At 38.3% G+C, this 27307-nt stretch overlaps 1 protein-coding gene across 4 annotated transcripts in view; it reads left to right on the forward strand.

The window, feature by feature from the left end:
• MFSD6 (major facilitator superfamily domain containing 6) overlaps positions 1-24432 on the forward strand; it is a 64602-nt gene extending 40170 nt beyond the window's left edge. The window contains exons 4-7 of one of the 4 annotated variants that reach the window (XM_079135103.1): positions 17161-17322; positions 18305-18403; positions 20015-20295; positions 22054-22149. In XM_079135103.1, coding sequence (XP_078991229.1) covers positions 17161-17322; positions 18305-18403; positions 20015-20295; positions 22054-22134 — 623 coding nt within the window. In that variant the 3' untranslated portion in view covers positions 22135-22149. Of the gene's footprint in view, positions 1-17160; positions 17323-18304; positions 18404-20014; positions 20628-22053; positions 22150-22218 lie in introns of those variants that run through there. The other 3 variants (XM_079135102.1, XM_079135100.1, XM_079135101.1) reach the window with 3 other exon arrangements.
• Positions 24433-27307: the final 2875 nt, after the last annotated feature.

Below are 27307 nucleotides of genomic sequence, written 5' to 3' on the forward strand. Positions count from 1 at the left end.
AAATGCGTTTTAACATAATTAATTTCTTGTCATGATATTCATCCTTTAAGATGAAAGATTCACAACTATATGTCTAAATAGTATGTGTAAAATGTACCAGGTGTGGTGGTGCACACCTGTAATCCCAGCAACTGGGAAGGATCCCGAGTACAAAGCCAGTCTCAGCAACTTAGTGAGGCTCTAAGCAATTCAGTGAGACCTATCTCTAAATTAAACATTAAAAGGGCTGGGGATGTGGCTCAGTGATTAAGTGCCCCTGGATTCAATCCCATGGAACAAAAAAAAAAAAAAAGTAAGCTTATTCATCAGATTACACCATAGCAATGAAAAAAAGAACACTTCAATTCAAAAGAGATATAATTTATATTTACATTTAAATTATAATTATAAAATTTAAAAAATATACATACTTTAAGGTAGGGGATATAGCTCAGTGGTATAGTGGTTACCTAGCAAGTGTGAGGACCTGGGTATAATCCCCAGTACTGTACCAAAAAAAAAAAGAAGAAGAAAAAAAAACTCTAAAGGTGCTTTTCTCTTGCTTATAATAAGGAATTATCGTTTTTAATCACTAGAACTCTGGCAGCATCTTAGGTGAGGTGCACATCTCGGTATTATATCATTGAAGAATAACAAAGTACAAAATATGAACTACAGGAAAGAATCTTGGCTGGGTGCAGTGGTGCACACCTATAATTCCAGTGGCTCAGGAGGCCAAGACCGGAGGATGGCAAATTCAAAGCCAGCCTCCGCAAAAACGAGGTGCTAAGCAGCTCAGTGAGACCCTGTCTATAAATAAAATACAAAATAGGGCAGGAATATAGTTCAGTGGTCAAGTGCCCCTGAATTCAATCCCAGGTACCAAAAAAAAAAAAAAAAGAATCTTGTCATAATAAGGTATATGCAACGCAGTCCTCAGTATTTCTCACTTCTATTTTCTATTCTGTCCTGTCTGGCAATGGCTTTGTTTATTGGTATGTCATAGTGTGCAGACTCTATAAAAAGATTTGTGTGCCTATGAAAATATATATTGTAATAATTGTGTATGTACTTTTTTTTCTCCTTTTAATTTAACATGAATTAGATGGAAAAGGACAGATTGCATAAGATACTGAAGAAAAAAGAGCATTCATGAAATGGTTAAAGGAGCAACAGTAGAATTTTATAAGGGAAAAACAAATGCCATTTCAAACTTAAAACCTCTTTTCCTGTTAATTTATCAGATGTATTAAATGGCTACTAAGAACCAGAAAGCATGTAGGATACTAGAAATGTAATTTTAAAAAAATTAACTCAGACCCCAAGGTGTCACCATCTGTTCCGGAAGCCAGATGTGTAAACAGGTAATTACTACACAGTGTGTTAGATGGAATCATAGAAAATGTGCTAGGTAACAGACAAGGAGTTTGGTGGAGGAAATAATTAGCTTTGTGAAGCAGAGAGTGGGTGGATGAGGATTTTATTGAAAAATTCCCTAAAGAAATCACATACAAGCTGGGGATTGAAGAGCCAGTAACAATTCACCTGGTGGCCTAAAGAAGAGTGGGCATTCTGGGATAGGGAAGAGCACTATATGCCAAAGCATAGAAGTGGAAAGCAGAGCAGTGTCTTGGGAACACAGGTGGTGTGCCATGGCTAGGGCTTGATGGAGTTGTCATCCAAGCTGCTGACCTGGGCCATGTTTTTACAATACCTGTATATACTTTGGGTGTATCGTCCCAGGATTTGGGGGACCAGCCATGTTCTAAATCTAAACAGGAATTTGCTTCCTGGAGCCAACTACAGTTTATACTTACATATTTCATTTTATTCTCCCCTGTGCCGTAGAAAGTTACTAATTGAAGCAAGTGACAAAGAAGATCTGTAAGTGCGTAGTCTCCTCCTCCAACAGAGGACTCCGTGACCAGTTTCCACAGAGCTCATTGTTTCTAAAACTGGAGGAGATAATTTCATTCCTTGGCAGACAATGCTGAGTATTTGGCCGTACCAAAACAAAATTCCTTCCTTTATTTGACCCATGCTCACCCCAAGGAAAGCAGTGGATCATCCATGTGGAGTCAGTCTTGCATCACAGGATTCAGTTCTGACTGTAAAGGTCTGTTTGAGTCTTAATTCTGCTGCCTTTACATAATCTGTCCAAATGACATTAAAGTCCTTAAAGCAACATGAAAGCTAATCCTGCCTAATGTGCAGCTGAAGTGGAGGAGACAATAGCTGTACTGTGTTCCATATCACCAGCTACCCATCCCTTCCTCTTTTCTACCATGAAACCCATGGTAGAAAATCCCTTGTTTTCCTGGATTTCTTGAAGTTCTTGATCATCCTGTCAACATTCTGCAAAGCAAATTTTCTCCTCTCTAGTCCCGTAGGGAAGAGTCTTTGCAGGTATCTATTTGGGGATCAAGGTAAGACTGTTGGATATCGTTTGGAAATGTGAGGTCATTTCTTTCTCTGATCTTTTTCACATTCAGGAGCCAGTGTTATCTTGCAGCCTTATCCTTTTAGCAATTCAGCTACCACTCAGAGCTAACATGTTATCCAGTAGGCAACTAGTGGCATAAGATATATTTCCTGCCCATAAAGAGTCTGTAATTTATTTTTTTTTTAAATGTTGGATCTAATTGCCATCCCAGAGGTGGCAGAATTAGTTTATTTCTCAAGATCTTATTTTAAAAACTCATAGAAATTTTTACCTTCACTTTTGCACAAGAAGCATTTGAACATTTATGATTATAATCAAGAATATAAACATTTGATAAAAATAAAGTTCAAATTTGTTATATTTCTTTCCTATGTGGGTATCAATTATAGGAAATCTTTGCAAAACTCAGAGATGAATGTGATCAAAATTATTCTATTAAAATGTATTTAAAGGGCTGGGGATCTAGCTCAGTTGGCAGAATTGCAAGCACAAGGCCCGGGGTTCAGTCTCCAGCACTGCAGGAAAAAAAAAAGTCATAAAATGTATTTAAGGAGAGTATGTTCAGCCTGGGGGCTGCTTAACTAAAGAGATCACTTTTAGTTACTTGAATTAATGACCTCAGTATTGAGAGGTGAAAGTGAAGTCCTGGTCAACTCCTCTCTGTAGGATGTTCTACCAGTGGGGGCTGGGTTAGTTTTTGATGAAAGGTGGCTTTTTAATGTCACCAGTAGGCGGGCCTGAGCTGACATTTATGAAGCTTTATTTTGTTTCTATAGCAGCCTCTTCAGCTAAGTAAGAACCATGTTTTCCTTCCTCTTATATTCTGGAAGAACATAGGAAAGTTATAAGAGGATTAATATACAGTCCTTATCTGATAGTAGAAATTCCAGACATGATTCCAATTTGTTATTATCTAGGTTGAAAATTTTTTGTCTGACTTAACCCTTGAAACACAGTAGTTTGCTACATGAATACCTAAGACAAACACTCCAAGTTAAGTGATCATTGGCACACAAAAGTCATTGGTATTACTGTTAAAATTAATTTTTGGAACCAGCTCCAAGTCCCAGAGCCAGTGGTGAGCTCTAGCCTGCAGGCAGCTTCAGGGACCAGGACAGGGCAGCCAGAGACTTCCCTAAGCAGCCCTGCTCCCTCCGGCGGCAGGCTCCTTTCCCAGCCAGCTTCTCGGAGCAGACCGCCCAGTGAGAGCCTTTCTACACAGAGCCAGCCACAAGTCCCGGAGCCAGTGGTGAGCTCTGGACCCCAGGCAGCCCCTGGGACCAGGGCAGGGCAGCCAGAGACTTCTCCAAGCAGCCCTGCTTCCTCTGCCAGCAGGCTCTTTCCACGGGGCGATCCAAGATGGCGGACTAGAGGGTGACTGCATCTCCTGCCACTCCAGAATCCAGGATTCAAGAAGGGGAGGCATTGAGAGACTCGGACTAAAATAGAGCCACGGGGTGAGACTCCCCCACTGGGTGAAGCTCAGCCCAGGCAGCAGGTCCGGACAGGGACGGCTTCTCAGAGCAGGGCAGGGCAGCTAGAGTCTTCCGCAGGTAGCCCTGCTCCCTCCGGCGGTGAGCTCCTTCCACACAGCCAGCTTCTTGGAGCAGGCCCTCCAGTGAAAGCTTTCTGTACAGAACCAGCTCCAAGTCCCAGAGCCAGCGGTGAACTCTGGCCTGCAGGTAGCTTCAGGGACCAGGACAGGGCAGCCAGGGACTTCCCCAAGCAGCCCTGCTCCCTCCCTCCAGCGGCAGGCTTCTTTCATGGCCAGCCTCTTGAAGCAGACCGCCCAGTGAGAGCCTTTCCACACAGAGCCAGCTCCAAGCCCTGGAACCAGTAGCGGGGTAGGGGCAGCTTTCTTTGGAAGCACTGCATTATCAAGTTCCTCCAAGACTTCAGGCTACTGAAGTCTGGGAGGTGATATACTGGAAATCTACAGGGACATTAGAAGCCAATAGAGGAAATCTGCAATATCTCAGAGTCCCACTGACATCTGACCAATATGAGAAAACAAGGGAAGAAAATGTCTCAAACAAACCTAGATACTATATCAATAAAACCCAATGACAGCACAGCAGAAGAAATGTCAGAAAGGGAGTTCAGAATGTACATAATTAAAACAATCAGGGAAGCAAATGAGGAGATGAAAGAGCAAATGCAGGCATTGAAGGAAGAGATGAAAGAGCAAATGCAGGCATTAAATGATTGCACCAATCAACAGTTAAAAGAGCAAATACAGGAAGCAAGAGATCATTTCAATAAAGAGGTAGAGATACTGAAAAAAACAAACAAACAGAAATCCTTGAAATGAAGGAAACAATAAACCAAGTTAAAAACTCCATAGAAAGCATAACCAACAGGATAGAACATCTGGAAGACAGAACCTCAGACATTGAAGACAGAATATTTAATCTTGAAACCAAAGTTGACCAAACAGAGAAGATGGTAAGAAATCATGAACAGAATCTATAGGAATTATGGGATATCATGAAAAGGCCAAATTTAAGAATTATTGGGATTGAGGAAGGCTTAGAGAAATAAACCAAAGGAATGAACAATCTATTCAATGAAATAATATCAGAAAATTTCCCAAATCTGAAGAATGACATGGAAAACCAGGTACAAGAGGCTTATAGGACTCGAAATATACAAAATTACAACAGACCCACACCAAGGCACATTATAATGAAAATACCTAACATACAAAATAAAGACAGAATTTTAAAGGCCATGAGAGAAAAGAATCAGATTACATTCAGGGGGAAACCAATAAGAATATCAGCAGATTTTTCAATCCAGACCCTAAAAGCTAGAAGGGCCTGGAACAATATTTACCAAGCCCTGAAAGAAGACAGATGCCAACCAAGAATCTTATACCCAGCAAAAATTACTTTCAGATTTGACGATGAAATAAAATCCTTCCATGATAAACAAAAGCTAAAGGAATTTACAAAAAGAAAGCTGGCATTATAGAACATTCTCAGCAAAATATTCCATGAGGAAGAGATGAAAAACAACGATGCAAATCAGCAACGGGAGGAACCAGCCTAAAGGAATAGCCAAATAAAGGAGAAACCAAATCATGTCAAAAAACAAAAATGAGTCAAATGACTGGGAATACAAATCATATCACAATAATAACCCTGAATGTTAATGGCCTGAACTCATCAATCAAAAGACATAGACTGGCAGATTGGATTAAAAAGAAAGATCCAACAATATGCTGCCTGCAAGAGACTCATCTCATAGAAAGAGATACCCATAGACTAAAGGTGAAAGGATGGGAAAAAACATACCATGCACATAGACACAGCAAAAAACTGGAGTATCCATCCTCATTTCAGATAATGTGAACTTCAAGCCAAAACTAGTCAGAAGGGATAAAGAAGGTCATTACATATTGCTTAAGGGAAGCATAAATCAGCAAGACATAACAATCATAAATATCTATGCCCCGAACAGTGGCTCATCCATGTATGTCAAACAAATCCTTCTCAATTCCAGAAGTCAAATAGACCACAACACAATAATACTAGGCGATTTTAACACACCTCTCTCACTACTGGATAGATCCTCCAAACAAAAATTGAATAAAGAAACCATAGATCTCAATAACACAATCAACAATTTAGACTTAATGGACATATATAGAATATACCATCCAACAAAGAATGAATACACTTTCTTCTCAGCAGCACATGGATCCTTCTCTAAAATAGGCCATATTTTATGCCACAAAGCTACTGTTAGCAAATACAAGTAGAGACACTACCTTGTATTCTATCAGATCATAATGGATTGAAATTAGAAATAAATGACAGAATAAAAAACAGAAACTTCTCCAATACCTGGAGATTAAATAATACACTATTATATGATGAATGGATAACAGAAGACATCAGGAGGGAAATAAAAAAATTCTTAGAAGTAAACGAGAACAAAGACACATCATATCAAAACCTCTGGGACACTATGAAAGCAGTACTTAGAGGAAGATTTATTTCATGGGGCACATTCAACAAAAGAAGTAGAAATCAACAAAAAAACGACTTAACGCTACAGCTCAAAGCCCTAGAAAAAGGAGAGCAGACCAACACCAAAAGTAGTAGAAGACAGGAAATAGTTAAAATCAAAGCTGAAATCAATGAAATTGAAACAAAAGAAACAATCGGAAAAATTAACAAAATAGTTGGTTCTTTGAAAAAATAAACAAAATTGATAAACCCTTAGCCACACTAACAAAGAGAAAGAGGGAGAAAACTCAAATTACTAGAATTCGGAATGAACAAGGAAATATCACAACGGACACAAGTGAAATACAAAACATAATTAGAAGCTATTTTGAAAATCTATATTCCAACAAAACAGAAAACCTCAAAGACATCAACAAGTTTCTAGAGACATATGAATTACCTACACTGAACGAGGAGGATATACACAAGTTAAATAAATCAATTTCAAGTGATGAAATAGAAGAGGTCATCAAAAGCCTACCAACAAAGAAAAGTTCGGGACCAGATGGGTTCTCAGCCGAGTTCTATGAAACCTTTAAAGAGGAGCTCATTCCAATACTCCTCAAAGTATTCCATGAAATAGAAGAGGAGGGAACCCTCCCAAACTCATTCTATAAAGCCAATCACCCTGATACCTAAACCAGACAGGGACACATCGAGGAAAGAAAATTTCAGACCAATATTCTTAATGAATATCGACGCAAAAATTCTCAACAAAATTTTAGCAAATCGCATACAAAAATATATTAAAAAGATAGTGCACCACGATCAAGTGGGTTTTATCCCAGGGATGCAAGGTTGGTTCAACATCCGGAAATCAATAAATGTCATTCACCAGATCAACAGACTTAAAGTTAAGAATCACATGATTATTTCGATAGATGCAGAAAAAGCATTCAATGAAATACAGCATCCCTTCATGCTCAAAACACTAGAAAAAATTGGAATAGTGGGAACATTCCTTAACATTGTAAAGGCCATCTACGCTAAGCCCATGGCCAATATCATTCTAAATGGTGAAACACTGAAAGCATTCCCCCTAAAAACTGGAACAAGGCAGGGATGCCCTCTTTCACCACTTCTATTCAACATGGTCCTTGAAACTCTAGCCAGAGCAATTAGACAGACCAAAGAAATTAAAGGGATACGAATTGGAAAAGAAGAACTCAAACTATCCCTGTTCGCTGATGACATGATTATATATTTAGAGGAACCTGGAAATTCCACCAGAAAACTTTTAGAACTCATAAGTGAATTCAGTAAAGTAGCAGGTTACAAGATCAATGTTCATAAATCTAATGCATTTTTATACATAAGTGATGAATCTTCAGAAAGAGAAGTTAAGAAAACTACCCCATTCACAATAGCCTCGAAAAAAATAAAATACTTGGGAATCAATCTCACAAAAGAGTTGAATGACCTCAACAATGAGAACTATACAACACTAAAGAAAGAAATTAAAGAACACCTTAGAAGATGGAAAGATCTTCCATGTTCTTGGATAGGAAGAATTAATATTGTCAAAATGGCCATACTACCTAAAGTGCTATACAAATTCAATGCAATTCCAATTAAAATCCCAATTGTGTACCTTACAGAAATAGAGCAAGCAATTATGAAATTCATCTGGAAGAATAAGAAACCCAGAATAGCTAAAGCAATCCTTAGCAGGAAGAGTGAAGCAGGGGGTATCGCAATACCAGACCTTCAACTCTACTACAAAGCAATAGTAACAAAAACGGCATGGTATTCGTACCAAAATAGACAGGTAGATCAATGGTACAGAATAGAGGACATGGACACAAACCCAAATAAATACAATTTTCTCATACTAGAAAAGGGGCCAAAAATATGCAATGGAGAAAAGATAGCCTCTTTAACAAATGGTACTGGGAAAACTGGAAAATCATATGCAGCAGAATGAAACTAAATCCCTATCTCTCACCCTGCACAAAACTCAACTCAAAATGGATCAAGGACCTCGGAATCAGACCAGAGACCCTGCATCTTATGGAAGAAAAATAGGTCCAAATCTTCAACTTGTTGACTTAGGATCAGACTTCCTTAACAGGACTCCCATAGCACAAGAAATAAAAGCAAGAATCAATAACTGGGATAGATTCAAACTAAAAAGCTTTCTCTCAGCAAAGGAAACTATCAGTAATGTGAAGAGAGATCCTACAGAGTGGGAGAAAATCTTTGGCACTCATACTTCAGATAGAGCACTAATCTCCAGAATCTATAAAGAACTCAAAAACCTCTACACCAAGAATACAAATAATGCAATCAACAAATGGGCTAAGGAAATGAACAGACACTTAACAGAAGAAGATGTACAAGCAATGAACAGATATATGAAAAAATGTTCAACATCTCTAGTAATAAGAGAAATGCAAATCAAAACTACCCTAAGATTCCATCTCACCCCAATTAGAATGGCGATTATCAAGAACACAAGCAACAATAGGTGTTGGCGAGGATGTGGGGAAAGAGGTACACTCATACATTGCTGGTGGGGTTGCAAATTAGTGCAGCCACTCTGGAAAGCAGTGTGGAGATTTCTTAGAAAACTTGGAATGGACCCTCCATTTGACCCAGCTATCCCACTCCTTGGCCTATACCCAAAGGACTTAAAATCAGCATAGTACAGAGATACAGTACATCAATGTTCATAGCTGCTTAATTCACCATAGCCAGATTGTGGAACCAACCTAGATGTCCTTCAATTGATGAATGGATAAAGAAACTGTGGCATATATATACAATGGAATATTACTCCACCATAAAGAATGATAAAATTATGGCGTTTGCAGGCGAATGGATGAAATTGGAGAATATCATGCGAAGTGAGATAAGCCAATCTCAAAAAACTAAAGGACAAATGATCTGGCTGATAAGCGGATGAGGACATATAATGGGGGGGTGGGAGGGGTTAGCGTTAGGGTTAGGGTTAGGGTTAAGGAGGGTGGCAAGAATGGAGGAAGGAAGGACTCTATAGAGGGAAAACAGGTGTGGGAGGGATGGGGGGAAGGGAAAAATTAATTTTTAATCAGAATGGTCTTTGAAATTATTATTATTATTATTATTATTTTTGGTACTGGGGAGCAAATGCAGCAGTGCTTAACCACATCCTCAGCCCCTTTTTATTTTTCTTTTGAGACAGCATCTTGTTAAGTTACTCAGGGCCCCGCTCAGTTGCTAAGCCTGACTTTGAATTTGTCATCCTCTTGCCTCAGCCTCTGGGGCCTCTGGGATTACAGGCATATGCCACCATGCCTGGTTAGTAGAGTAATTTTATTCTTTGTCACCCATGTTTTCCAGTTACTAAAACTAAAACAGTTGCAAAAACATCTTCAAAATAGAAATTATTTGATGAAATGTCTTCTGGTTCAGTCATTCTTTTCTGGCAGCTGCATGCCTCACTGAGCTCTCCTTTTTCTGAATTGTTCTCATATTTATGAACTGTGTTGCATAGGTTAGCCCTTAATAGCTCTCAAGTTATTTTGCAAATACTAGTTTTATTTTTCTTCATTTATCCCCTTAAATATAAAGTCCATGTCTTATACCTTTTTATTTCTCCTAAGAGTTATGCTTATACAAAAATATATTAGAAGTGCTTGTGACTGATTTTATTGTCTTCTGTATCCAGTACTATAGTTGGTATCTTCTGGTTTTTAATCCTGAATAGCACATGAAGTTTTACCCCAAAATTAATAAATATCTGAAGAGATTTTGAAAACTAAATTTAAATCCTAGATTTTCAATATCATAGACTTTCTAGAATAACATCTTTCCATCTGTGGCACATCTGTAAAAACATTGGTATATGTTAATCACTTACATAATTACACTCCCACCTCATTCTATAGGTTTGTTGAGGCAGTTTACCAAAATATACAATAACCTGGAAACCATAAAGTTCCTAGGCTTGAATTAGACCATCTGGGTTTGAATTCCAGCTGCCCTGGCTGTAAGTTCTGTGTCTTTGGGCAAGCTGCTTAATTTTTCTAAGTTTAAGACTCTTGAACAGTAGAAGAGGTTGATATGAGTACTAAACAAACTAATCCATGCAATGTATTTAGCACAGGATGACACATAGAGCCCAGTAGATGTCAAATAATAAACAATAACAAAAAGGCAAATTACAAACAAACAAACGAAAATACCAGGGGAAATATAATTGAAAAGACTCTATTCTAAGAGGTGAATCTGCAATTATGTGTGAAAGTCTGGCTATAAATTAGAAACTGAGACCTGGTAACTAAAGCATAGGGGAATCATGACCACTTATGCACATTGTTCTTAACATTATCTTTGGGGAAGGGATATTTTTTTACTGGCTTTGATATAAAATCAACTCCCATGTGTGGCTTCAAGTGGAAAGTATGAGCATGTTGTATACAGTGCTGCTAAGTCTTGACATTAAACACTCAGTTTTGGGTGATAGTCTCCTAAAACCTGTTTGAAATGTGCCAAAAGCATAATGTTAAATTCATGAGAGCTCCAAAAACATTGCTGCATCAGGTATTGACTTTTCTAGAAACTTGCTTTTTTTTATTTTTTTAAACCTGCAAACTAAAGTTTATAGAAGAGATTTGTTTCTTTTCTACTTTTACTCAATATGGGACTTGGAAGTTCTGCCCAACCTTATTTAGAATACCTTTTATCCATAAAAGCTTTCTTTCTTTTATGCCAGCATGTAGACCACTGCCTCAGTTCATTGTCCTTTTGTTCAGCTATCATTAGATGTCAGGCTTTGTGCTGGATGCTGTGTAGGTCTGTTCTCCACAGGGAGCTAAGTCTGCTTCTTCAGGTAAATCCTGACCCTTTTCACCTACTGCACTATAAGCTCTGTGGTGACTGGAGATATTTCATAGCTATGTCATATTCTTGGAACCTACCAGGATATCTGGCACATAGTATAGACATCAGCAGTATCAGTAGATAATGCTAAGTAGAGACATAAAGGAGATTCTTGCAGTACTGTGCATTGGTAGAAATGAAAATTTTGGCCTTTAATAATAATTGTTGCATGTCTTATATAAAATCTCTTTCAAGAGACACACCAAAGTTCCATGCCACCTCTGCTAGGTACATTACTCTGTCAGGTCCTTTGCTATTTTTGGAAAGTCTAAGAGGGATAATAGCAAGCCCGTCTCCCTGCCAGAATTCACTGGCTGTTTGGCTTTCTCTGTGCACATACAGCTAAATTTTATTTCCCAATTTCCCTTGCAGTTAGGTTTGACCAGATAAACTGGTTCTAACCATTGAGATAGCAAAAATGATGTATATCACTTCTAAACCTAACCCATAAAATTTCCCATCTGTTCTGCTCACCTCACCTCTCCTCCCTCCTTTTTGAAACCTAGGGTAACCAGGCATTGAAGAGCGGTGAGTCTTTGCAGCCTGGATCCCTGAATGAGTGTATGGAACAGAGCTGGTACTCCTGTCTCCTACTGGTTGGACTTCATTCATGAGCAAGAACATATCTATTGTGTGAAATCACTATGATTCTGAGCTTATCTGTTACAACAGCTCATATTACCTTAATTGATACAGACTCCTTACTGCTTGCCCAGTGGAGTCCTTTACTTATGAAGAGCAGTCTTACTGATGTTCACCAGGCTGATCTTTCAGAAGCATTTTTCATCCCTGCATTAGAGAAGTACAATGAAGTAATTTGAAATGTAAACTTTGGTTTGTCAGTGGAAAAGGTTTGTCACAGCTGATTCTGTGTGCCAGTGCTAAAGGGTTAATTGTATTTTGTTCAGTGAGCAATATATCAGTGGCAGAAACGAGAAAAACAAAACATAACAATTCTAGTTCCCAATACTTTGTCAGTTCTCTCTCCTCCTAGCCATTATGATGTGATTTCCCCAAGCCAAGCAGCATTTAACAAAGAGAAGCTGTCTACTTGAGATGAAAGGATTTTTTTCTTGCTCATACATGCCATTTATTGCCATAGAGCACTCTTGTGGGCCAAGATTGAACAATTTTGAAATACATATTGCAGAATCAGATGCCAGTGTTGAATATTATAAGGTAAAGAGTTATTTAGGGCATTTAAAGACTTGATGATATATATAATATATCAGCTATTTAGGAAGTAAAGGGAAGAAGGCAGAAGGAATAGGAATAGCTTTTTTTTTCTTTTTCCAAGACAGTAGATTGTTGGGCATGCTGGAAATTCCAACAAAACCTCTCAAAGCTGACAGCTACATTTTCTGAGGAATACTGAAATAGTTGTTATGAGGACATACAGTGCAGCATGTAAGCACTTAAGTTCTGAACTTGGATATTTAAGATGCTTATCATGTTCCTCTACTGTCTTATCTCTGTGACCTTGAACAAGGCACTCTAATCTCTTGGTATCTTAGTTTTCTTTTTGGAAAATGAAGAAAAAAATACTACCTAAGAATAAAGGAAATAATCTGTGCAAAGTAGCACAATTCCTTTTGGAATAGTTGTTGTAATAATACTATATTATCGATGAAAAAAATGTGTTACTCATAACAATATTATATTTGCTAAGTGTCAATTTGTATGTTCACTCTTAGCAGTCAGGGGGTAACATCTTTTTATTTTCACTATTTGGATCTTCCAACATAATTATCTCATACTTAAAGGTTTAAAATGTTGTACCTCTGGTGTAAACATCTACCTGTGCCACAAAATAAATGTTCTTTTTTCATTGCATAAAGAATGATCATCTATTGCCTTTGCACAGATCACTAATAAAAAGTAAAGAAAGTAGAAACATTTTATTTTCCTGCTTTATGACAGCTCATTACCTCCTAAATTTTACAGGAGAGTTGTTTTAGGTAGCACAGTTGCTAAGGCTTCCTCAATTTTTTTTAAATATGGAAAATTTTTAGATTGCTAGGTTGCTTTTTATCTTCTGAAATTAGAGGACCAGAACACAGTTGTAATAAAAATATTAGCCAGAGTCTGAGATTACTAATAAGATTACAGGAGAGTTGCATATTCAAGCTTAAACATAAGAACTACAGCCGCACAACTGCCACTAAGGAGGTATTACTAACTGGTCTCTTCTGTGGGTTGCTTAGTTTTGCTTCTTTATTTTCTAGGAAGTGGAGTGGGCTTAATTGATTCTTCCATTGTCATGATATTTAGAAATAAGTTTTTTGAGAGTAAACCAATTCTAACCTTACATCTTCCCTAGAAGATTTTGGAGGACGTAGGAGGAGTAGCTTTTCTTTTTTTTCTGTCTTCAGTACCAGAGAAGACATTTTTACTGTAGGCCTTACTATATTTCCCTTCAGCTAATGCCCTGAGTTACTTTGAAGGATGTAGTTCCCAATGATCTAATCAAGAAAACAATAAGGAAATTCTAGAAGTCTCAGTCAAGAGAATTTCACATAATACCAGCCAATCAGCTGTAAAAATAGTTCAAACTAGAGTCACCCTGCTGGAGAATGCTTTGATTACATTAGAAGACTCAAAGTTTTAGACAACACTTAGAATTTTGAAGAGGGGTAAAGAGAGAGAGGTCCTCTTATTACAAGATTTTGTGTATGCCAAAGCCTTCACACTTGAGAGTAACTTCAAGAATTATATTTAATCTGAAATATCAAGGAGATCAAATATATTTAAGCTAAATTATAATCAAATTTAATATTTTATAAATTTATATTTTAATGTGGTCACATACACACGGAGGCCCATCTTTGTCTACTTGTAAATCCTATGATTGATTGCAATTAACCTGCAACTTTGTGGTATGGTTTCAGGTCTTGGGAAGCCACTTCTTAAAGATGGATCACTGATTTGGATTTTGCTGTTAAATTAAATCAGTCTTGAATAAATTAATTTTATTTCTTGGCATAGTTTGAATTTTATTCTAGTGTTAATGAAAAATGTATGTATCTGAAAAGAAAGAAATAGAACATCATATAAATGAAACTCTTCCCATTATATACTTCTGTATCAGCATTAACAATGAAGATTCTATTCAGACATTATTCAATTCTGAGAAATATGGCATTATGTAGAGGATATTGCAATTGTTTAGCTAGATAAAATAAATACTTTGACTTCTTTGGAAATTAAGTGTGCATGCTACCACTAATGATCTAGTCCAACTTTTTAGCTGAAAAATAATCTGGTTAGGACTTGGATATAGCTCAGTGGTAGAGTGCTTGCCTAGCATGTGTGAGGCCTGAGTTTGATCTGCAGCACTAGGAAAAAAACAAACAAACAAAAAAACAGTTAAAATGATGACTGAAGCATATAAAAAGGATAGGAAAATTGTTTAGATATTTCTTAGTCAACTACAAGGTGTATAGTCTAATTTGCCCAGTAAAAATAGCATTTATTGCATTATGGGTCTACTTAAATAAGCTTATCCCTGGTGATTTTTGATTGTATGGCACACATTGTGACTTTTCCCTTTTTGAGTGCTGGATATTTTTATATTCCTAGAAACATGCTTCAGCTTTATTCTGGACATAGCTAAGTTACTTGGAAATAGTATCATCTTTTTGGGTCTTGCTTTTAAGATTATTTAGGTGAGACTAGAGTAGCGTTCAGGGCTTATAGTTGTATACAAACACAAGACCCTCTTGAGTACTTGATGAGTCCCAGAAAGCCTGAGGTTTTCCAGCTTGGCTGGTAGAAGCAGGTACTATTCCCAGCCTCATGTGGTTCCCAGAATTATTCTCTGTTACACTCTTGGGTTGTTCTTTCCTTAGCTTTGAACAATTTCTGCACATGCTTTTTCTGAACTTTGCTGGGAGCCCTCGGTAGATCTCTGGAGTTTTCTCTCTGAAAGGCTATCTCCTCTCTGGTGTTCTCTGGCACACTAGCTTCTTTGTCTCTGAAGACTTGTGGCCAGAATTTTCAGCTCAGTGATTCTCCTCCATGCCAGTACCTCTCAGATTATCTCCGGTATTGAGTTGGTGCTCTTCGTTTGTTTATCGTCTCTTAGGGATCACTACTTTTGTTGCTGATGCCCAGTGTCTTGGGAACCATTGTCTCATATATGTTGTACAGCTTTTTAGTTATGTCAGGAAGGAGAGCAAATCTAGACCCTGTTGGTCCATTCTGATTAGAAGCAGACAAAAGTTAGATCACATCTTAAAAGAACAATGACTCTTTAGTTTAATAGTCTAAAACATAGGTAGAGTTTCTGAAGGTATTATCTCCAAAAGAGATTGTTTTTTAGGGAAGGAGCGCAGGACTTGATGGAGGCAGAACCAGCTGATTTCTCAGTTCCTCTAGCTATAAAATCTATTGTGATAGTATCTAAAGCAATGTCTCAGTGAATATTTTAATTCAGACAATACAAAGTTACCATATATTAAAACAATTACTTTTTAAAATCCTGTTATTTCTTTCTCCCTCCAACAGATAATGAAGATAAAAATACAATTGTTATGAGGCATTGTAAATTTTCTCTACTCTCTTTTGGAAAACTAAAACTATATACTCAAAAGCGTAAAAACTGTCATATCCTCTGAACTATTAACCTCAGTTATAGAATTATAGCCAGTGTAAAAATCTAAGGTACATAAAAAGCTATATCTTAAGATTTATGAATCATGGTGCTAATTATAATGGGAAAAATTGGAAATAATCTTAATGTCAGAGTAGGTGCCCACTAAAGTATGAATACACAAAATATTTAAAGAACTCCTTCAACTCAGCAACAAAAATCAACTTAATTAAAAAATGGACAAAGGACTCTAATAGCCATTTCTCCAAAGAAGATTCACAAATGGTTAATAAGTATCACTAATGCTTAGCATTCCTAGTCTTTAGGGTAATACAAATCAGAAACAAAATACTGCTTCGCATTCATTAGGATGGCCCTTATTTAAGAGAAAAAAAATCCAAAATTAAGGCAGTAGAGAAATTGGATCTCTTGTTCATATCTGATGGGAATGTAAATGGTACAGCTACTGTGGAAAATAGTTCAGTGGGTCCTCAGAATGTTAAATATCTGACCATGTGACCCAGCAGCTCTGCTTTGAGCTGTGTATATTCAAAATAATTGAAATCGGGGATTCAAACAGGTACTTGCATACCAACATTCATAGTAGCACTATTGAACAATAGTGTTTAAAAATTGAACACATCTGGATGTGGTGGTGCACACCTGTAATCTCAGTGACTGGGGAGGCTGAAGCAGGAGGATCATGAGTTCAAAGCCAACCTCAGCAATTTAGCGAGGTCCTAAGCAACTTTATGAGACCCTGTCTCCAAATAAAAAATAAAAAAGGCTGGGGATGTGGTCAGTGGTTAAGTGCCCCTTAGTTCAGTCCCCAGTACCAAAAACAAACCTTGAAGACATGCTAAGTGAAATAGGCCAGGTAAAAAGAGGCCAAATATTGTATGATTCCAGTTATGAGGTACCCAGAATAGTCACATTCATCAAATAGAAAGAAGAGGGGTTGCCAAGGGCTGGAGAAGAGAGGCTAAAGAAAGGTAGTTTTCATTTCAGGTGAAAAAGTTCTGGAGATGGATGGTGTTGATGATTGCAGAACATTATGAGTATACTTAATTCCATGAACTGTATGTATAAAAGTGGTTAAAATTATAAACTTTGTTATGTCTACTTTACCATAAAATGTACATATGTATGTGTGAATGCATATGTTTAAAATAGGTGCCTAATTAAATAATTCCTATTCTAAAAGGGGTAACCGAAGGAGTTCTAAGAAGATGTTTGATGCCTCCTGTTTTTCTGTTTCTTTCCTTCTCCAGGAGTGACACATGCAGCCATCTGGGCAGCATGTATTTCTTACCTCAGTGCAGCTGTTCCCCCAGAGCTGAGGACGTCTGCTCAGGGCATCCTGCAGGGCCTTCACCTGGGATTGGGAAGAGGATGTGGTGCCATGATTGGAGGCGTGTTAGTCAATTATTTTGGTAAGACTTCCTTTTTCCTTTTTTTTTTTTTTTCCCTTTGGTGAAAACATAATTTTCTAGCAATACCTCACACAAAATACTAAATTATTACTGAAGATTGCCAGAAGTTAAATTCCAGTATTTGTATTCTGTTTCTAGATTTCATGGTAGTTAAAATTCTAAAGCATGTGGTTAGGTTGTTAAGATGATTAAAGCCAGCCTATAATTGTGCACACTCCTCTGACAAACTGTTTAATGAGATGCTACACAGATACTTCAAAGGAGCCAAACAAATGAATAAGCACTTATGATTTTGGTTTGAAATATGGTACCCCAAACCTGATGATGATAAAGCTAAAGAAAAGAAGATTGTACTGGCCTTGATCCTCCATAAAAATAAAGATATTGTGTCCATCTACACCTAAAAAAAATATTTAAAAAGAAAAGGAAAGTCTAACTGTACACTGACTTTGGTCATGTCACTACATCTGTATTAACACAGCCTGTCTGCCTCATCAGATCTCCTTTGTTGGAAGGAGAAATGAAATATCCAAGGTGGAAATGGGATCATTCTGCTGTAGAGACCTTGACTACTCAGTCATCTGTGAGGTGGGCCCAGGAACATGTGAATTTGCAGCATTATATAACTCTGCCATCCCACTGTAGATTAATAGGGCTGTTTGTTAATTGGTGGGTAAATGGTGTTTACAAAGAAGAGAGTGCCCTTGAATATTAGAGGTTGCAATGGAAGGCACTCAAAGACAGTCCTTTATAAATGCAGTTTTATAATTGACCAACAACAGAACCAGTACCGGCACCAAGGACTCCTGACAGATACCCAGCCCTGTGTTTTTCCATTAGGTGAAGCTGGTGGAAGGGCACTGTCCTCTGATTCATTGAAAGCTGTGTTTCCTTTGCCTGAACTTTAGAACATTGACAGTTTTGGAGGAGGGTTATCTGCATTTCTTGGAATTACCCTCTAGCGCTCTGTTTGCTTTCACAGGGGCTGCTGCAACCTTCCGAGGAATTGGCATGGCCTGTCTGGTGATACTCCTGCTCTTTGCCCTGATCCAGTGGCTGGCAGTGCCAGATGAGGAGGAAGGTAGACATTTCCATTCTTTCTTGATGTTGCTAATGGTCCAAACCATAAGGAATTCTCCATGTGCCTCTCAGTGACCCGGAAGTAGTAACGTGGACAGTGGGCCAACCCGGACAGATTTCCTTAGTGGTGTACCAGTGAATCCATGTGTACCATGTTAGAAGCCTCCTACTCTGCTACAAAGAATATTAGTTACATAAGGTAGCGTGGGTATTCTTGTTTTGTTTTATGGTACTGATTTTAAATTTCCTTAGTAGTCTAAAGGGATTTCATAGTCAAATACATATAAGGCTATATAGTAACTGTACTACTAGGAATAGGGAGTGTTACTAATCTCTATGCCTAAACTTCATTTGAAGAAAATGAAACCTGAAATTTTGAAGTTTTCCCTGAACCAGATGTGATCTTTAGTAAAATTGTTCCATCAAGTATAATGTATAGATTAGAACAATTTAAATCAACCTTTTTTGGGGGGCCAGGAAAGGCAGCAGTACTGGAGATCCTACTGGGGATTGAACCTAGGGGTGCTCTACTGCTGAGCTGTCCCCAGATCTTTTTATTTTGAGATTAGGTCTGCTAAATGGACCAGGCTGACCTAGAATTTGTGATCCTCCTTCCTCAGCCTCCCACATAGCTGGGACTACAGGCATGCACCACTGGTTAAATCAACTTTTGAATGAAAAAGGCCAACCAGTAGAATACAGATACTCTTGCTCAGCTCCTTGATTCTGCACAGGGATAGTCTTCTCTGGGTGCCCTCCTTCCATGAGCCCTGGCCTCAACTATCTGAAGTACTTCTGTTAGGACAAAAACTCACTTATTACAGAAACCTCAGAGATGGTTTTAATCCCTTTGAATTACTCAGACAAAGAGATCAATACTGGGTTTTCTCACTTTTGTTCTTTTATATCTCATCTGGATCATACCTCTCACAAGTCTCAGTTCAAGCCTTCAGTGAAAGGCTTCAAGGTAGCTTTTGTTGTTTTGATGTTTACTTTTAAAATTGCAATCCTATAAGGGAACCTAAGGCAACATTCACTGTAACCTGTGCTCCACAGATGTTATATCTAAGTTAAATTAAAAACTAGATTTCTTAAATAAATATGTTAATGTCAAAAAAAAATATGTTAATGTCTATTAAGTCCTATGAGAAGACCAAGCAAAGAGGTTGTACACCACATAAAGAAGTCTTGGTGGACTGGGGTTGTAACTCAGTGGTAGAGCACTTGCCTCAAATGCATGGGGCACTGGGTTCAATCCTCAGCACCACATAAATAAACTTTTAAAAAAAAAGTATCTATCTATAACTAAACACATTTTTAAAAAAATATTTCTTTGGTAAAAAGAACATTAATAAACTTATTAATGTTATTAAGTGAACTGAATGGGCTTATAGGATTGTCAGTTTACTTATTTATTTGTTTGTTTATTTATTTAGTTGAGCTAGAGTATCACTCTGTTGCCCAAGCTGGTCTTGAACCTCTGGTCTCAAGCAGACTCTCAAGTAGCTGGGATTACAGGTGTACACCACTGCACCTGGCTTATTTTATTCTTTTACCTTTATTTAAATATGTAGAAAACTGAAAAATAATTTAAATATCATTTTCTCTCCAGACAAGACAATGTTGGCAGAAAGGATTCCTGTTCCCTCCAGTCCTGTTCCCATAGCAACCATCGACTTGGTACAGCAACAGACAGAAGATGTCATGCCACGCATTGAGCCTAGACTTCCACCCAAGAAAACCAAGCACCAGGAAGAACAGGAAGATGTGAACAAACCAGCCTGGGGGGTCAGCTCCTCCCCCTGGGTGACTTTTGTCTACGCACTCTACCAAATTAAAGAGATGATGCAACTGACTAGAGACAACCGCGCTTCTGAGATACAGCCTTTACAGGTATTGTTCCTCCATTGGGCTACCAACATTACCTTCACTGGAGACACTTCAAGTGGGCTCACTCATTTTAATTATTCATTTAACACTCATAAAGGTTTATCGAAAGCCCAGTGGGAAACAACAGACATGCAAACAATTTCAACACTGATAACTGTTAGGGCATGTTTACAAGGTCCCATAGAAGGAAAATTCTGCCTTATGGAGTTCAGGAAGGCTTTACAAAGAAGGTGATAATTCTTGAAAGAAATTAAATCAATTTCAATATTGTATACTCCTTTAAAATTTCAGTGTCGATAGGTAACCATTGCAGCAAGAACATATTGTTCTTGCTTTCGGGGACTGTATTTACTAATCTCTGTAGTTCCAGCATTCTAGTGGGAATATGACATATCATAGGAATGCAGTAAGTTGAATTAATTTTGAATTAAGTAATAACCTGAATCACTCAGGGGACAGTGGTTCTGTAGTAGCCTCACCTGAAAAATAGAAAGTGCAATTGTTCTTGTCTCTAAGAAGAGTCATCTCCCCTTAGAAAAGTCAAACCATGTTGATATAGTTAATAATTGTGTAACTAAAAGCCGTTTCTAGACTTTGGAAAGTGAGTATGAGTTTTGTGAACAGTTTGACCAAAGGAATAAATTTTCTTGCCCCATTTTAGATTCATGTCTCCCACTTACTTTTGATAAGTTATGTCAGCTCTATATTTAGAGTAGCTTCCGAGGACCCAGAAGGAAAAAAAAAATAAAATAAAGGAGAAGACTTAAAGGATAATTTGGGTAATTCCCTTTTTAGAAAATCTGTTGAATTACCTTCATTAACGGTATTTTGACTTTGTAAACATAAAATCTTTGTATAATTTATGCAAATCTGTTTATCGATAACCGTATCCATGCCAGTTTGTGTGTGATCCTCCTTATTTATCTATTAGGATAATAAACTCACATGAATCTGGGGCTCAGTCCAGAGCTGGCCATTGGGGTGGGAGGAGCACAGGAGGAATTGTACCATGGCAGGGAGGGGAGCAGGGGAATGGGTGAGTCTGCCGTCTAGGTCGCCGCATTGCCATCTCTGTGCTCAGCCTCATTTTCACAGAAGCCTATAAAGTGTTATGCAGCATTAATTTTTTTTTCTTTTTTTCTGGGTAGGTTGAGATTAACAAGAACTAGCAGGTTTGGTGTAGTTCTCATGAAGAAATCATTGTGCTAAGGGCTCCCCCCCGCTATATTTCAGAATTAACAAAAATGAAACTTTTTTTTTTTTTTGTATTCAGCTATTGGAAGCAAACCTTTTTAGAAATCATGTTTCCTGACCTGAAAACCAATATGGCATTTTACCAAAACATACTAGAGTGAATTCATATTCTGTTACTCACCACTGGTTATATAAGTGCACTTACTTACCTTTTTTACGTGGAAGTTCTATTTTATATAACTTTCAGTGATTATCTGAAATTCCAAATATACATTAGACTCATCATTAAAGAACACCATTTTCCCAGCCTCCTCCAAGGCGCAAAAACACTCATTAACTTACTATTGACAAAACCTCTGGCTCTTGAACACCCTGGTCTCAGCAAGTGGCCTGCATTTCGCTTATTCCATGGTACTCGTCCAGTGATTTACTGTGACTGGGGAGTCATTAAATATTTGATGATATGAACTGTTTACCTAGTAGTGACAGGGGTTTTGGTAATAATGTTCCTTTATCCACAAGATATGTCTGCTTATAGTGTTTGTGTTTTTCATGCGGCTCTGGCAGTTGCACATAGGAAAAGAAATGAAAGGTAAGACATTCTATCCTTATTCCTCTATTACTTGGTCCCTGAAATGGGCACTTTAGGATGATCTCCCCATGTTTGCTGTGTCTTACTTGAAAACATATATAAAGGGTTGGTTTTACATTCTTTCTGTTTTTTCCTTCCAGGGGACCAGTGAGAATCAGGAAAATTCTCCAGCTGGTGGAGTCCAGCCTGTCCCTCGTGAGACTCACTCTGACCCACCTAGAAACCAGCCCTCCCCTGACGCAGCAGCATCTCAGACTCAGATTAGCCCTGTTCACCCTACTGTGGACCCACGTGCAGAGAAGAGTGGGGAGCAGCACACTTGGCCTGCCACTGGAGGACGCTGAAGGTGTCCTGTTCACTCACACCCTGCATGAAATTGGGCTCCTCAGCCAGGCCCCAACACACTCCTGCAGAGGAGCCAGTACCGCATATGCTTCTAAATATCTAAACTCATTAACATGGCAAACACGCACGCACACACACACACACACACACACACACACACACGCACACGCACACACACGAGCTACAGTACATATGGCAAGAAAGGTGAACTTCCGTAGTCCCGTTGGAGTTGCAGAAGGGAAATGGCATTCAGTGAGGACTTCACTTCTTGTTTGGTAGAGGCCAATGCAGTAAGGCTGGAAACCAGCGGTTATACTAAGTGGAGGGAACACAAGTGTTTCAAGGTGAATATTGGAATAATTTCCCTCCTCTGATTATTTATTCTAATTATTGTGTTCTTCATGCCCACTGGAAAGAAACAGTACATCTATAATTTTGTTTCTCCAGAAGAGAACCATTTAAAAAATTGTGAGATAAATTAAAAAGTAACCAGATGAAAGTAGTATTTATACTTTTTTGTTTAAAATTTTAAAAAGTTAAGTTTCATCATAAGCTTTGCATATCTCCAGCAAATATATTTTTATATATGTATGGTATATATTGAAAATAGTTCTTTGAGCAGCAAAAGCTGTCAGTGACTACTGCAAGCTAAGTTGAGCTAAAAATGCCTTTTGTTTTAAATGGGCTTTGAGACTGACTAGAAATGAGGGAATATTTCAAAGAAACCAACCAACTCAGTATCCTGTGGCTTACCCAGTAAGGGTTTACTAAATATGTTATACTGGAAATAGCCTCCATCACTATTTACTATTTTAGAGTGATTTGGGCTCTAATTAGCTTATGGAAAACAAACAAACAAAACATCACTGAATTCCTAAGAGTTCCTTTAATTACACAGTACTATTTACAAAGAACAGTATAAGATTTAAGTGCCTGGGGGAGGGATACAATTTACAAAAACTTAACTAGTGGGTCAGTTTTGTTTGTGAGGTGGTAAATAAAAATTGGGAATGGAATGGGTGGTAATAAGAGGTACTTTCTAATGACTAAAGAAACAAATCTCAGTGTCCTCTTCCCCAAGATGATATAGTCAGACACTGGACAAATTAGATCTGGGTAAGAGACTGTACATATTATAGCTATCATCAGAGCAATAGTTCAGTGAATCACACATAAAGCTTGCTGCTAAAAATGAAAGTGGAGGGCCGGGGAGCGGGATGCTGCTTCAGCTGAATGAAGGGCAGTTGTCTTGTGCATAACAGCCGTGGATGAGCACCGGCGAGAGGAAGGAACAGAGTTAGAAGCCAGTTGGCGCTTTAGCCTCTGGTTAGACGGGACCATGTTAAGCCAGGGCCTCCCCATGACATGGCTCTGCTCAGTACTGCATCTGGGAGGAGAAATTCTACACTTGGATGTCTAGCTTCACCACAAAACATAGCTTAAAAAGAAGTAGAGTTAAGCAAATAGTTATTTTTGCACTTGAACTGAAGCGTACTGTACTGTAAATTATCATGACTCATTTTAAGTGACCTTTAAAATCAGATGTATTTATTATGCTTGTGTAATTACAGAAATGAAGTGGGTGACAGGCTGAACCTCACGTATGAATGTACAGTATGTAGATTTGTGAAATTGACTGTAGGAAGTCAAACATATTGTATCTTGTGTTTACAGTTCTGATTTATTTCTTTGAAAAGCCTGCTGTTTTGGAAATGCACAGTGGACGTGTTGAAGTTAAAAATAAAAACCATTTTTAAATATTTCTTAAATGATAAAGATGTGACCAAACAAGTAAAAGTCCTTTACTCTGTAATGAATGAGACCAAATGCAACACACCTTTGTTATGAAATGTTTACTGTGGGAATTGATCCCGTAATGCAGTAATTTCCAGCCTTTTGAGCTGACACCTTCATGAGTTTGTGGACTTTGTGACTTTTTCTTCCTGTCCTCAAAGTGCCATATGCCACTTTAAAAAAAAACATTAAAGTGAATTCAAATTAAATCTTGATTTGAGAATTTTATAACCCCTCTTGAGATCCCTTAAATACTCAGGGTGTCACAAAGCCCGGGCTGGTAATCACTGCCTTAATGACTTATTTTCTTCTCTTTCTCCTATGATCATAGAAATAGCAAATTACCCCAGGGTGCTGAGTTTATGTGGATCCAGAGAGGCTGATTGCTAATTATTGAACTATTCCACCAAACCTTAAGCAGAATAATAGCTTATAATACATTGCAATGATAGTCACCTCTTGAAAAACCTACGTTCCTTTACTGGCCTGTGAATCCTGCCATGGTCACAGGAAGCAGTGGGCTGAAAGCGTCCCATGGATTTTCTTTCAGTACTTCTGGGCTGCTGGGGCCACTGTTAAAGCAATATTCCTCTCAGCAGTCTGGAGTGAAGCAGTAAATCTGGGAAAAGGGGAGCTGCTACACCATGGTGACTGGGTGCTTGCTGTATGCTGAAGAGTTATTTTACAAAATCCCTACATGGTATGTATCATGGTCCCCACTTTAAATATGAGGATTCTGAAGCCGACAGAGCTTAAATTTTGGATTAAGGTCACAGAGTTGGGATTCAAAGTCAGATCCTCCTAATGTCAAAGTCCTGGTCCCCCCCAGCACCTCCTTCCATCCTAGGGGAGAGGAAGCCTTTTCCTGCTTTTGTTAAGGTACAAAAAGCCATAAAGCAGCCCTGGCCTGAACCATTCCACATGTGCTGGAAACATACATGTGTGTGGTTTCATTTCTATTTAGGATTTCTAGATATTCTCAAATAACCAGAAATCCAGCACCTTCAAACTTGTTAATTATGAGCACACCAGACCCTTACACTCTGGATGGTTTGGCAACTACAGAGAAAACCTAGAGATTGGTGGGGACTCTCCAGACCAGAGCCATGGGAGCCAGGAAGGGTGGATATGACCACAGCTCAACATCCCGAGGCAGTGGCATTATACAGTAGCACTGTCCAGTAGAACTTACTAGGAAGATGATAAATTCTATTTGTGCAGTCTGGTGTGGTGGCTGTGAACCACATGTGGTTATTAAGCAGGTGTTATCCTCACATGACTCAAGGCTACCATATCAGCACAGGAAGAGATCATCTTTGGGCCTCAGTTTCCTCAACTTCTGCATGAGAGGCTAACTGTAAATTATATTATTCTGTTAAGATGAGAGTACGCTTGTGACAGAGATGACTGGAAGGAAAAAGGTAATTTTCCATTCAGGAATTCTTCAGCCTTGTGGTGCACTGGAAAAAGACAAAGGCACTCTGAAGCCCTAAACCACTCCTGTGTTATTTTAGTGAAGCTTTAGTGCCTGATTCAAGAATTCCGAAGAATCAGACAGTTGGGAGACAGATTGATTCTTGGATGGGGACAAAATACGTGAGAGAAAGGGGGCATGTTTCTTGAATTGGAAAGTAGTATACTTTATGCCAGAACAGGCTGTGGCTTGTAAGAGTAACTGGAGATGTGCTGCTGTCTGGGATTGGAAATGTGAAGCAGTCCTGATGGGCACCCAACTCACCTGGCTCCTATCTTCTTTGGGCAACTAACACAGGACTGCTTGCTCCATAGTGGCTCTAAGAAAGTCCCAGTTTTTACATGGCAATTCAGGGACCTTATGGTGCTAGAGTTGGGAATATGGACTCTGGATCCAGAATGACTGGAATTAAGTCCCAGTTCTGCCCGTGCAGATATAACATATGTACACATAGCTTAACTGGGCCTCAGGGCCCTCCTCTGTAAAATGGGCAATTTTAATAGGTCTGCTTTATAGATTGTTCTGATGTTTAAAGGTGATCCCTAACACAACGCATGTTCCTAAAAAAACACCATTATGGCTGTGTGGTAGAGAGTCTGGGCAGGAGGAGTGCTGTCTCCTTTCTCCAACCAGGGACTTGCTTTTAGTATTTTGTTGACATTTAAATCTATAATCACATTCTGTTGCTCCAAACTATATATAGTACCATGCTAAATATATTTACCTATATCCAGTGAGCTATACAATAAAGCTTTCAGAGCCAATATACATCATAAACACTAAATGTTGAGATATGATTTAGTTAAAAGATAAAATTAACCAAACACAAGTTAAAGAGAATGGGGAAAAATAGCTAATGACAATTGCATAATATGCAAGGTCTGCAGAGAGGAGGTTATAATGCATTTGCTCCATAATTTTCATTTTTTTCTTCTAAGAGGTATCAACAAAAGTAAACAAAAAAAAAAACCTGTATAATCGCTTTAAAAATTATGTACCATGCTTTTTCTCCATTAGCTGAAGATGCTACTCTTTTACATTGTAAACTTATATTTCAAAAAGGTCAGGAATTTTTTGTTCATTGAAAAGATCAATGGGGTCTCAGAATAATAACATCTAGACCAGTGCTAGTGAAGTATTTCTGGTGCATGACAAAATAGAAATGAAGTTTTAATGCTTTGGAGATGAGGTAGCCCCAAAAGCTCCTTTCTGTATTAATGAGGTGAAGCGATTGACTTGTGACTATAACCTAATCAGTCCAGACTGCGTGGTTACTATAGGCAGGTGGAGTTTGGCTGGAGGAGGTGGGTCGCTGGGGCAGTGCCCTAGAAGGATTGTTCTTCATTGTGACCCTGTCTCTATTCCCCTTTTTTCTCCCCTCTCTCTGCTTCCTAATCACCATGAGGTGAGTTGCTTTTCTCCGCTGCACCCTTTGGGCCATGATGTCCTGCCTCATGTTGGGCTTGTAACAGTGGATTCTCTTCTTATAGACAGACACCTCTGAAACCATAAACCCCAAACTTCCCTTCTTCTAAGCTGTTCTTGTTAGGTACTTTGGTCAGTGATGCAAAGCTGACTAAAATAGACGCATTTCAAAATGTGTATAGAAATTTGAC

The sequence above is a fragment of the Sciurus vulgaris genome (assembly GCF_902686455.1).
Source record: "Sciurus vulgaris genome assembly, chromosome: 3".
Lineage (NCBI taxonomy): Eukaryota > Metazoa > Chordata > Mammalia > Rodentia > Sciuridae > Sciurus > Sciurus vulgaris.